At 48.1% G+C, this 13470-nt stretch overlaps 2 protein-coding genes across 2 annotated transcripts; both read left to right on the forward strand.

The window, feature by feature from the left end:
• Nucleotides 1–731: 731 nt before the first annotated feature.
• On the forward strand, nt 732–2264 carry N7489_003552 (Mitogen-activated protein kinase hog1; the record flags this gene model as incomplete). The annotated part of the gene is made up of 9 exons (XM_056709307.1): nt 732–787; nt 848–895; nt 963–1092; nt 1153–1196; nt 1252–1351; nt 1403–1759; nt 1830–1908; nt 1968–2103; nt 2204–2264. The coding sequence occupies 9 exons, from the start codon at nt 732–734 to the stop codon at nt 2262–2264; spliced, it is 1011 nt and encodes a 336-aa protein (XP_056573609.1).
• Nucleotides 2265–8017: 5753 nt separating this feature from the next.
• N7489_003553 (uncharacterized protein) lies at nt 8018–8695 on the forward strand (the record flags this gene model as incomplete). Its single annotated transcript, XM_056709308.1, has 2 exons — nt 8018–8288; nt 8349–8695. 2 exons carry the CDS (start codon nt 8018–8020, stop codon nt 8693–8695), a joined length of 618 nt encoding a protein of 205 aa, XP_056573610.1.
• Between the last annotated feature and the right edge of the window lie 4775 nt (nt 8696–13470).

Genomic DNA, 13470 nt, shown 5'->3' on the forward strand with positions numbered 1-13470 from the left:
GGCCAGTTTAGCCAGCTAGTTCGACTTTCCTACCGTGACATAATTATTACTATCTATTACCCCCACTCAATAGGTGATTCTTGTTATACGGGGCATTTATTAGCTATATTTCTATATTTTTATATTTTCCCATATCGTATTCAACTCTCTTGCACCCATAGTAGAAAGCTGAGCCTATGGTTTCGGATACAGGTTTTAAAGGGTTGTAAGCTCGAAAACAAGGCCCGTAATGCGCGACTCCCCTCGCAACATTTGAGGCGATAATCCACATTGTTGGCTAGCTGCGATAGAAAGTCTGAAACTGGCGAATGGTCGATAATCCTGCATAGGCATGAGAAAATAGCTACTATGCTTTTCAAATGGCGAGTCAGTCAATCAAAGAGACAAGACTTAGGCTGGCTGGTCCAAGTTTCTATGCGAAGATGTTTCTCCGCCACAGCAGCCGACTGGGCAGATCTATTGTACCAGCCCCTGTGGAAGACTCCAAGGCAAAAGCTAGGGTATTAGGTCGATGATTGCGTTTTCGCTTCTGTCTCTCCTGGCGGCATTTAGTCATTTAAGCAGAAACCTCACATGACCGGTCGCGAACGTCATCGTTGGTCTGCACCTTTCACATATAGAGCCCCCTCCGCCGTCACTACCCTTTCCACTTTAGGTTTTACTTTCCGGTGTTTCTACGTTCCTTCCCATAGTCTCCCCTCCATGACACGCCAGGGTTTATTCTTTTCAGAATGGCGGACTTCACCCGGTTCCAGATTTTTGGCACCACCTTCGAGATCACTAGCCGGTTCGCATTACCGTTGCTATTCCCCCGTAGGGGAATCGTTCGCTGAGATTTGGGTTCTAGGTATATGAACTTGCAGCCGGTGGGCACTGGCGCTTTCGGGCTGGTCTGGTATATTTCCCATCATGCTATCGCGTATTACGTTATTTCAGGGGCCGAACTGATGTATCCTACATAGCTTAGCGCGAGACCAATTGACAGGTCAGCCGGTTGCAGTCAAGAAGATCGTGAAGCCCTTCAGCTCCTCCGTCCTGTCCAAGCGCACCTACCGAGAGCTGAAGTTGCTCAAGCATCTTCGGCATGAGAATGTGGGTGTCTCCCGCCTTCTTTCAGAGTTACCGCGCTTGTTTTAACTGACATACCTGCAGATCACCAGCTTAAGCGATATTTTTATCTCCCCCTTCGAAGATATGTACGTTTTTCTCCATCCGCCGAGAGTGTGATGCGCAGAGTGCTAACAGCTACAGCTACTTTGTGACCGACCTCCTGGGAACCGACCTCCACCGCCTCATGACTTCTCGGCCTCTCCAGGGGCAATTCATTCAGTATTTTCTTTACCAGATCTTCGTAAGTCTTCGGCTATATAAGAAAGCGCATGGCAACTGACGGGATTTGCAGCGAGGGTTGAAATATGTTCACTCTGCCGGCGTGGTCCACCGAGACCTGAAGCCCGGCAACATCCTCATTAATGAAAACTGTGACCTAAAAATCTGCGATTTCGGCCTGGCACGAGCCCAGGACCCACGGATGACCGGCTATGTCTCAACACGATATTACCGGGCTCCCGAGATTATGCTCACCTGGCAGAAGTATGACGTGGAGGTGGATATCTGGAGTGCAGGCTGCATTTTCGCCGAAATGCTGGAAGGGAAGCCGCTGTTTCCCGGGAAGGACCATGTAAACCAATTTTCAATTATCACCGACCTGCTGGGAACTCCCCCAGATGACGTGATTCAAACCATCGGCAGTGAGAACGTGAGTAGTTCTCCACTTATTTTCCGAGTGACGGGATTATGGGCGTTTAGTTAATCCCTCTTGTGTACAGACCTTGCGATTTGTCAAATCGTTACCGAAGCGCGAGCGTCACCCTCTAGCGAATAAGTTCCGGAATGCCGATGCTGATGGTATGCGACACCCCGGCTGTCCTTCCCTACCATATCGTTACCATGCTGACTACTTGCAGCCGTGGACCTGCTTGAGCGGATATTGGTATTTAATCCGACTGAGCGGATTCGAGCCGCAGAAGCGTTGGCACACGAGTACCTGGCGCCCTACCATAATCCGACGGACGAGCCGGTCGCCCAGGAGAAGTTTGACTGGTTATTTACCAATCTTGATCTACCTATGGACACCTGGAAGACTATGATGAAAGTGCTTAACATGCGTGTCGCTTCATTATAATGCTGACAATGTCAACAGGTACTCAGAAACTCTCGACTTCCACAACATCGACCAGGATAATGTGGCTCCGGTCAATTGAAAACTCATAACTTCTATCGTCAATGTCGACTTGGAAAAGTGCGTAAGCACATCGAGATAAAACACGTACAATAAGTTGCCGATAGCTATCTTGACAGGAGTGGAAAAAAGGCAAACGGGCTAAGGAGTTAAAGAAGTATTGTATTTAACCGGGCAGGTGGGAGCAAAAGCTATGATTAGTCGAGGATGGCTAATTGAGCACAACTAAATTAGTATATTCAGTGGTGCGCAATCAATACGTGCAAAGGTCTATAATCCGGATGTGGAATTGGGTATGCAATATATGCACTCAACTAACATTACCTCCACTAGTTTCTTGTAGATACATACTATCGTGGGGTTATGGATCTTTTGAGGCCGAACAACAGACCGAAAAATTAAAGCTAATTGGCAAAACACACAAGGCGCACGAGTATGGGAGGCGATCTAGTGGACCCTGTAGTGGGAATAATTTTCAAAATTCTTATATACGCGTTAGTGGCATTCCCTGTGCCATGATACAAAGAGTGTCGTCTATATTCCTGATATTTACTTACTGACATGGAAGATATGCGAACCGGCACGGGCCTCGACAGTCATTCCGGCAACTGAGAAGACCCCCAGCAAAACTCGGAGTCGCCGTCGCCCTGTCTGGCAAATGGCAAGATCGTTAAACACAGCAAGCCCATGCGCATGTTGGTTGGAAGGGAACTATATATTAGAGGTCAAGCTTCCTCGTAGTACCCCGCTTGTTCTTGTACCGTATTCGTCGACAAAGACACATTGACAGCAAATGCTTGCGTACGAACACCACTGACATCTTTATGCCACTAGGGACTAACTCATCGCCACCCATTGAAAATATTGTGGCCAGTGACCTATTCCGCCAGACCAGAGACAAGGCCAAGGTGGTGGGCCTACGACGCGTGCTCCATCGCGTCTTCCGCCCTCGTCCCCACCGCCTTCACTCTATTGTGGGGTCCTGAACCTCTGGCAACGCGACACATTCATCTACCATGGAAGTGCAATGTTTATCACAAGTGGGTTCATCACGCGCGTTTACTGTCTCAACAAACCGTCTTGTGCACACCAGCGCGGCTTTTTAAGCGACAGCCGATTCCGATGAGCCTGAATGCGACGTGGCATGGCTGGTGACTGCATTGCAGAGAGTTGTAAGTGATCTAGTTGTGATGTCGATATGATCATTGCGCAAACTGATTGTCCCGTCCCAAGCGCATATTTCGGTGTTTCTATGAACATGTACGCTACAGTACGACAACTCGTCCACCTAGATCAATCCTTGCTGACTCGGATCGCATAACAGGAGAACACCCTCATTTCTGTCACTCGAGTCGAATGCCACGCGAACAAATGTCTTGTCTGCTCGAGCTCCCCTATACCAATACGATCGCATGCTGCCTGTCCCTTCCACATGATTACTACCGTCAGTAAGTCACTAGCAGATTCGTATCAACCCCGGCTTCTTTCTCCCTTTCTCCCTATAGACTCTGTGTATCAGGCCATGTTCGATCTGTCTACCTGATACTAGACCTGAACCCCGATGAGCGTATACCACTGCCCGACTCATACCTGTCGTTTTAGTTTTTTCAATCCTTCAAGCAGCGTAGGCTGCTGGTGTCGAATGTGTGATACTCGCCCTCGGATGGCAATTGGTGTCCTTCCAAGCCTGGAAATCCGAAAGACACAATGGAATGCTAATATATTGTCCTGCTTCATGGCAGCTGAGCTGTACCTCCGCACACAGTCAGGCTGTTAGCATAAGTCCGCCTGCAAGGAGAAGACGACGCAAAGCATCCTCATTCTTAGCCTACGAGTTGGCACACTGGTCACTTCAGCTACAAACCGATAAGACTGGGCCACAGGCAATCTAATGAGAGCTCAATACCCAAGAATCGCCTCTGACATACAGGAAGCTGCGTCGTGAGCGCGGTCCAAGGTGTTGTGGCCTATCCTGTTGGACATGTGGTGCGTAGATTTGATTATTATGCACATATTTCCTATCCAAGCCGAAGCACTATGTGCAAAGACCGTTTACCCTGGGTGCCACTACAGCTGCAGGTTAGTCAAGTTGACCGCGCGTATCCTTTATCCGTTCATATCGTCTCCTACATATCACACACTTGTCAGGGAAGCCGGATTCTCTACATCTGCTACCTCGACTGTTATTTGAGGTCAAATCATATTTGTCGAGCTCACCGCGCTGCGGAGGACACGTGAGCATGTCATGTTCGAACAGGCAGCCACTATAAAGACTTTGTTGTCCGAAACAACATCGAATCAAAGTGGTTGTGGGACCTCTTGGACTAGCATCTAGGTCCTGGAGCAAACTTTATACCGTTAATCAAGGCTCATATGATGGTTTCTTTCAGACGGGTGACCGGAGTGTCTACCACGATTACGAACGAACTAGCCTCCTACGAGGACATCACCGCACCAAAATTCGTTTCAGATGGCACTGCTAGACCCCAATCGGGTTCCAACCGTGTTCTCTTAGCAGCTGCATGGTTCTTCGAATGAACTTGGGACAGCACTTTCTAAAAGGCAATGGCCGTCGCTTTGGTCGTATTGGATATTGATCTACGGGAGATTGGTTGGAACATAATTCGCCGTTGCCGAGGCATAGTAGAAGGAGCCGACCGGGCATTCTTTATTACTTGCTTGTCCAAAGCTCTCAGCAACATGGTTGTCTCCGTGGTAAATTTTCTTTGATTCTCGCGCTCTTTGAAAATGAACTTCCATAATTTTATAATGTTTAGCCACGCACGGATATATCCTACTACGTATTCAGTTTATTTGAGTAGAAAATATATAAATATATAATAAGTTTGTTCAGCTATGATAAAGCATAGTAGGAGCAATGAACTATCGAGTCATAATTGAAATTGAAAGTGTGATCCGAAATACATAGAGTTAGTGATGCGACTAATTGCGTATAAAAATATATTATGACAACACATGCTAAACCTACAAATAGACTAACAATATAACGTCTACCAGTCGCATTAATGATCTTATTCTGAACACGACATATTCAGTATGATACATAATAGCATGCACCTTTGTTATGATCAGTTATCTTCTATACCCATGGTTATTTGGGGTAGGTGACAGTGATAGATTTCCAAAAGTTGAACCCCCTAGTTTGACGTTGACCATCTCCTTCACCGCCCGACCATTCACCACCACGCTCATCACCACACACATCAACACACATCAACACTCACATCAACACTCACATCAACACTCACATCAACACTCCCATCAACACTCACATCAACACCAACGGTTCAACACCAACGGTTCAACACTACAAGCATTCCAAGACAACACTCATCTCTGTTTTGCCTAATCTGAATGAAAGATGCCAATTTCTATTGTAGCGAGGAAGCTATTGGATCACAAGCTACCAAGCGAAAGGAATGGGAAATACGTCCTCTGATGATGAAGACGCTTGAGTTGTTAGTTTATGATTTTGGCTATTGTATTGGCAAAGATCTCTGACTAGGGCTCCTTCTATGCATCCAATGATGACCCTTCGGAACAATGAACAGACGATGAAGATGTTGCGCAGGTTTTTGCTTCTCCGAATACTCTTGGAACACTCGAATACTGGTCCCTAGCACCACGAAGAGGTGCCTGCACGGGCTAGAGGCTCTTGTTGTCGCAGATGCCCCTGCGAGGCGCTTTGTTGACGCAGGGCCTAGGCTGCGGAGAACTTGGTAATGCAGCGGTCTCCTGCAGAGAACTTGTTAACGCAGCGGTCTCCTGCGGGTCTCACTTGTCATCACAGCGTCCCCCTGCGGAGTTCACTTGGTAACGCAGCACCCCCCCTGCGAGGCATATTGATCACGAAGACCTATCCTGCGAGATACAGTTGATAACGCAGAGCCTATCCTGCGAGACACAGTTGTTGATACAGAGCCTATCCTGAGAAGCACTTTTTTACATACACAAGGCTCATTGGCTGTGAGGGAGCGCAAGTCTTACATCGCTGGGCTCGTGGCACGACAGCCGTGGTCACGGAGTCTCTCAAGCCCGCAGGCAAGAGAGGGACACCATGACACATCGGAGTGTGAGGACCGAAGTCCTGATTTTTTTTTGGGCTGGGAATCTGGCTCCTTTATATTTTTCGGCTACGTCTCTACCAAGGAACCAGTTGCGCAGATGGTAGCGAGAATTACTGTATCGTTAATAAGCGTTGAAGCCATTTGAACGACGTTGAAGTGGTGTTTGGAGAATTTGTGGCCTATAGAGCCAAGTCTCGACCTGGAATTCCTCTCAAAATTGTGCGTTGAGTGTGGTGAACCATTTTCATCGACTGTTGAGAAGAAAGTAATACCGCAAAAGTAAGATTGGTACCTATCATCGAATTCGCAATTAAAACGCTCAACGCGCTTGCATTCTACGTCTCCCTGTTTTAACCACTGTCACCGTTTCTTACATGAGTGTTGAAGTGCTTCGACAAATGCTGAAGTAATGGGCTGGAGATAGCCGACGGAAACGGTGTGCTGTACCTGCGGTTGGCCAGAGGACCCTTTGGTCTCGCTGGTGTCAATCCTTTCCATATCTAGGCTCGGGCCGCTGAATGTTATTTCTTTCCTTTCTACTCGCAGCTGCCTTATGTTGTCTTTACTAAAATCTCTACTCCCTGGGCGCTTAGGCACTGGCATACTCTCAATCTCAGGATGAAGATTGTCTTTCTTTGGGAAAAGGTTAGAGAGGTGTGCATATGTGTAGCTGCCTTCCCCCGGAGGGGCGCGCCGAACCGAGCTGACCTGACCTTACGGATCAACTGGGCTCCCACCCTTCCCCCCACCCACCCCCAAAAAACAAGAAAAGAAGAAAAGGGGAAAAACTATAGGGTCTCAAGGTGACCAGCAAGCATATGCTCAAGGATTCGAATGAAATCAAAGTTGGGGCCTTTAGTTCCATCCGCTCTGACAGGGCCACAAGAGGGGAAGAAGCGTAGTGCGAACTGCGTTCCATGGTACAGAAGAGCCGCTAATGCGAGACGGTTTGGGAACCAGACAATTACCACAATCAATCCTATTATTCGGTATGTACGGTATCCAGGAGGGGTAACACGCACAGGCCGTTTAAATCACGTTAGTGGCGCGATACTTTGCCTGGCACATATTGTACCGTAATATGTAATAGACGGGGCCCGTATTTGGCGCCTTCCAAAACGCTTCATTTTCTGACCGGTTGCTCGGGAGGCTAGTCTCATACGCTTTGATGTATCCGTGAGTAAGGGAGATCAGCAGAATCTCAAGACGAATCCATCTGCAATAGAAATTATTCTTTTTCTTACGCCGCAAGGTTCATCTTCCCACTTCGCCCGGTCCGCTTTTACACCGCCTCAATTTATAATGCGCCCTAGTCCCCACCCAGCCTCATCTTACAACCGCCCACTCCACATTCCGTACTAAAGTCACTATCAAACCCCGACCGGCGTTCTCCGTACCGATCGCCTCTCAGATTGAGTTCACCGTCCCACCGCCCCACTACCCCGTTCTCCATTCACCCAATCGTCATAGACGATCAGATCCTCATCACCATCCGCTACTGCCGCCACTTGTGATCATTCTGCGACCATTGCATCATTGTCTGCATCCATATCTGTTCACTGCATTGCTCCCCCCTCATAGCCGTGCCTTTAACAGCCGTCTGCCCTGGCTCTCGTCGCGCCCATCTCAGTTCTCCCACGACCTTTTCACTCCTACTTCCCCTTCGCCGCTGACGTTACTATCCGCCATGCCATCTCGCTCTCAAGAATACCTAACCCAAGCGTCAGGTTCCTCAACTCGGGACATGGAAGGGCATTTGCCATCCCGTCATCCTTCATTGGGTTCCCATGTAACCTCCAATTCTGTCCTCGAGCTTCCGTCAGGCCAGAGTGACTGGGGCCTTGCCACCTATTCTCATGATCGCGGCCATAACCTTGAGACGCGCACTTTCTCCTTCCAGGGTGATCAAGTTCGTTCTGTCGCTTATAACAGAACTCATCCCCGGGATCGCGATCCAGGTGTGTCTGCCCGTTCGCTTAACCATTTAATTCCTAGCTAATCATCTCCGCCAAAATTAGATCGCCTAAGCAACTGCACCTCTTTCGACCTCGACAATGTTCAGTCCCCCGATCACATCAAGCACTGTTACACAAACACAAATATGGATCGCTCTGCCCGGGTCTATAATGGTGACGTCGCTCGTGCTTACGATTCGTCTTCAACTAGAGAGCATCATTTGCACGGCGGGTCCGTCAAAAACCAAAGTAGGCTAGTCAATGGGGACCTTGATAGAGACACTTTCTTAGCTTTTTTCTGCAACTCTGACAACGAATCCCGTCAGGAAGGAGGGCGTCGGGAGGAATCTCGCCATCGGCGTCGTAGGCCCCGCGCAGAAGGTCGGCCCCTCCCACAACACCGGGTCTGACCTTGATCATATACACTGCTTAGATCCATATTAGTTTACTCTGCCCGTACAGTGGTGTATTGACCGGTTTTGTTAGATATTATTTCTTCCATCAGGCCTCTTGATTACCTGTCAGCTACCCCTGCTCTCTGCCTGCGCCTGATTAATTTCTGAGTGTCCTTGATATGTTACATTCATATAGAATAGTCAAGCAGGCATCCTTCTATATTGAGCAGGCGGTTCAAGCCTTGCACAGTTCCGAGTTACTAGATTACCTGAATGTAGTCTAATGCTAATCTGAGAGTACTGGAAAATTGATAAGGCTTACAACAAACAAAGCCTGTATGTAGCAGGTGAATGAGTCAAGCGTGCGTCAAGTCGGGCGGAATCCGTGGTTCCCCACCGCAGAACGTCCCTAAACCCGTTAACTAGTTACAAAAAGCTATTGGCATGAGAAGACTATAACTGACGGAAGCAGGGTGGACTAGATTATCAGTCGCTTCCAACAAGCTTTCTCAGACATTGTACCTTTCCGGGAGATCCTGGGATTAGCGGGGAATCTGGGATAAATTCTCCTGCTGATCAGTTAATTCCGGAAATTAATGCATCGGGCCTAGAATTATGAAAAGCAATTCTAGAAGCTGTTCGTCCCCTGATAACTCCAGCCTAACTCCCGCGGCCCTTTCCTTTTCCTAGATGAACATGACCATCGATTTATGATCAGCCCCAAAGTGTCGGGAAGAGCCCTAAAGGAAGAGGCGTGCGGTAAATGGAATCTGCACATGGCTTGGGTCTGGGAACTGTTGCACTCCTATTGGTCCTGGAGTCATTTTTCTGCGTTCGAGGGTTGAGGAAAGTCCTCACAAGGCAACTTCGCCAGGCCTGCGCACAATATGAGCCAATCTATGACTCCCAAAAACTGTACCAAGGCCCTTCGGAGCAAGGGAGCTCCCCAAACCACGGTGTGTGTCCCCGAATGAAGCCGGTTGTGGTTCAACCTTCAGGCAAGAATATAAAGCGCTAATCTCGAATGCCTTTTCTATCCCGATATCGACAGTCTGTCCGGCTTCAAGTGGACAGGTCCAGATCCTCTGTCCAACTCTACTCGAGCTAGCGACATTTCCCTCCACACGTCAGCGCTCATTTTTCCTAAGGAGGTGCACTAGATAGAATTTCGATTTGTGCGATTTGACCGGGTATCTGATGAGACTATAGGAGAGGATCTGTTCTTCCTGCCACGGGTTGAAACGGTCATGGGGAATCTCTATCGGATACGCCGACAGCTACTAGACACAATCACCTGGCATGCTGTCCATGCAATAGGGACTAGCTTCCGAATGTCCATTTAGCCTCGTACGGAATCTCCACCGTATTCGAGTCTCTCAACACATTCTCTATTGACTAGGCTTCCCCCGACGCTATCCCTGGATGCACAAATTTTTTTGTATATAATATGTCGAGTAATTACGAGTGAGATTAATCTGAATCAAGCGGGATTGTTCGTATACTCCTTTCAGTAAAGACCACGATAATAAATAATGACTATTTGGTGCCCTTCTTGTTAAAAGCCTTGGGAATATATAACCTGCTTTGCATACGGTGTAATTTTCCTTGCACTACGTCGCCGCTTGTATAGTAGTATTTATATATTTCCAATATAGGTCGGGGCAACCCGAAATAGGCAATTCCTTACTCTTCTCTTGCGACGTCCGTCAACCCGACCAAATTGGGACGATAGGGGTAGTTCCAGTCATCGAGTAGGCTGATCAGTCGTTCCCGAGATGATTCCAATGCCTGTCCGAAAAAGCGCAGTCGAGCTAGCTGCTTCTCGTGGTGAAGCTGAAGACCGTCCCTCTCTTCCCTCAGGTATGTGTCAGCCCCTTTCAAAGACTGATTGCTCTGCTGTAGCTTCTGGCCATCTACGTGCTTGGACACACACGACTCCCATAGGCGTCGATAGAGTCCGACAAGTCGAGCTGCGGGAAAAGCAAACTTAGGATCGTCGCGCTCGGGACCTGCTAGAACCTTCAAGATGGGTTGAAACGGCTCGGTCGCCAGGGTGTGTCTTGTTTCTGCTTTCTTCTTCGTAGTGGAGGGGTACGAAGTTCAGCAAAAGGATTTGAAGCCGAATCGTTTCATTTACATACCAATGGGGGTGGTCAGAACTTTCCTGTGATCTGTCTTTTTCGCTAAAGATTGGCAAAAGAATTCACTGGGCGACTGGTCTCCTTCAATTTCCTGGTCTGGCGAGCTGTTTTGTACGTCCATTTTGTCTGCTGGAGAAATTCAAGGGTGTGAACAATACCATTTCCATCAGGCCTTTGTGCCTCTTGTAGACTACGTGGACGCGGGTGTTTATGGACAGGGTTTACAACCACCACAACGGTCAATCCAAGCAGTCAAGTCATGACTGAGGCTTTTTACCTTTCAGTGCGCTGCTAGACAGTCTATTCAGTACTAGGGATAGTGATCAACGCGTCGGTCGGGGAGATAGTTAGATAGTTAAGCCTCACAGTGTTGAGGGCGAGTTATAAACGCTTATTGAGGGGATATATGTATAGACCAGACCTCTCTTTCCTCTTCCGGTGAGTCTCGGAAATCCGATAAACACGAATGGTAAGTTTTACAGCCGCCAAAAAGAAAACAAAAGAAAAGCTAAACAAAATAGAAACCCGATTTATCTTGATGTTCATAACTTGTGTTCAAAAATTGAGTCAACGTGTAGCCAAGCTTTCAACGGGTTGAGCACCCGCACATCCGACCGTGACTTCGATTTCCGCAGTCTAGACAGACCCCTGTGGCTGAATACAACCAACAGAATACTAAAGCAAGGCTAGGAAAAGAAGTTCATGATTTCTGGGGATGGAATTATAGGCGCTCTTCGGTGATTCAGCGTTGAGACACTCGCAAATGAGGCGATCAGGACACGAAATATGAGACTGTCATTGCGGATTGAATATGTCCCACAAAGCCTCAATTTAAAGAGGGCCGTGAAGGATTCGGCAGTGAGCCAACATTTATTTACCAACACAGCATCACTAATCTCAACAGCACTCTAACTTGTCTCCCTCGCTGAGCGAAATGCATAGAAATTGCCGCTGCATGTTGCTGCAAATAACTGCGGTAAAAAGAAGAGATGGGTTTCAACAGGCGTCGACTAAGAAAGTCGTCCCTCAACGCGTTCTACCTAGCAGAGCACTTATGCAACAGAAAGAGCCGAGCAGTCTATAAATACGTCCTCTACCCCCGGAAATCTTGGTCTACAATTTATTCACTTGACTACGCAAGTCTGAGCAGGCTTGTGCCTGAGTCACTTGGTAAGTTCTTCCTCTTTGACCCGAACTAAAATTTTCACCATACTGACATTGATAGAGTACATCGCGGACCAACGAGCCAGACAGTGGCCGTGAGAGATACAGGTATTGTTTCCGCCAGATACACTGCCATTCACACTGGCCGATTAAAGATGCCTATGCGGAGATATTTCCGCCACAGCGGCCGACTGAGCTGATCTGCTGTACAGCCTCTGTGTGTATTCCTAAGAGAAAGCGCGAATATCCGCATTGCAGGTATGTGAATATTACCCTGACTTGTCCGAATTCTACTGATCCTGATGACTATACGGTTCCAATAGAACCGACATTCGACCGGAATGCACGAGCAAGCCGTTCTTCGTCCCTAGGCTTGGTCACCAGAACATGTGAGCCATGGATTAACTCGTCGGTTCTATAAGCTAATGAACGATAATGAACATTGACATCGCACCAGAGGAACCCGAGGATACAGCACCCCCATTAGTGCTCTGCACAAAGTCATGGTCTGCACACCATTCCTGGTCCCGTCGCTTCAAAGCATACATGATACCCTAGGTGAGGTATATGAATCAAAGAAGTGGCGAAATAAAGGTGCTAATATCCGATTGCGTGCTTCGCTGAACTTGAGATGTCCATTCTTCCTGGCAACGTGAGTGATTTATCGCGTCCTCCGCTGCGTTATATCATTTATCTGAGAGAGTTTTTGTGCTCCGGAACTCCAACATCATTACTGATTTTCATGCCATTGTACATAGGAGCAGCCCATCGCCACTGTGAAACATCCCTGTGGGGTCTTTTATAGCCGGATCGGAGATAAGGAGACCAAGGTGGCACTACGACGCGAGCTACATCGCGTCTTCCGCCTCAACTTCACCGCCTCAACCTCACCGCTTCCACACCATGATGGTGGGATATTCGCCGTTTCAATTGCGAGGTATTATCACGTTACGACTGTACAATTTCTTGTCACCGGTAGCTCTGTCACGTGCCCTTGGGGCTCAGAAATTGCCCGGTGCACCCAGCGCGGCTTATTCGAAGCGACAGCCGGAGAGTGTGACGAACTGTACAACTTCATGTCAAATGGCATGAATGGTGACTGCATTGATGAAGACAACTGTAAGTGACCTCGTCGGTAAGATATGGACACGAAGCTAATTGATCGTCTTGTCTCAAGCGAACATGCTGCAACCCATGAACAAGTAAGTCATAACAACTCGTCTAAGTGGTAAGCCTTGTTGACTCGGGCCGTAAAAGGAAGGTCCCTCATATTCCCGTCACTTGAGTAGAATGCGAGGCGAGCAAATGTCTTGTCTGCTCGAGCTCCCCTATACCGATGTGATCGCATGCTGTCTATCATTTCCACATAACTACTGGTGGCATCGATGATGAGCCAATGTAAGGTCCAGATCGTCTACCTCGGCCCCTCTCTCAGTTGACTCTGTGCATCAGTCATGTGCTGATGTGCCTACCCGATACAAATCC

The sequence above is a fragment of the Penicillium chrysogenum genome (assembly GCF_028827035.1).
Source record: "Penicillium chrysogenum strain IBT 35668 chromosome Unknown utg000001l_segment0_segment0, whole genome shotgun sequence".
Taxonomy (NCBI): Eukaryota; Fungi; Ascomycota; class Eurotiomycetes; order Eurotiales; family Aspergillaceae; genus Penicillium; species Penicillium chrysogenum.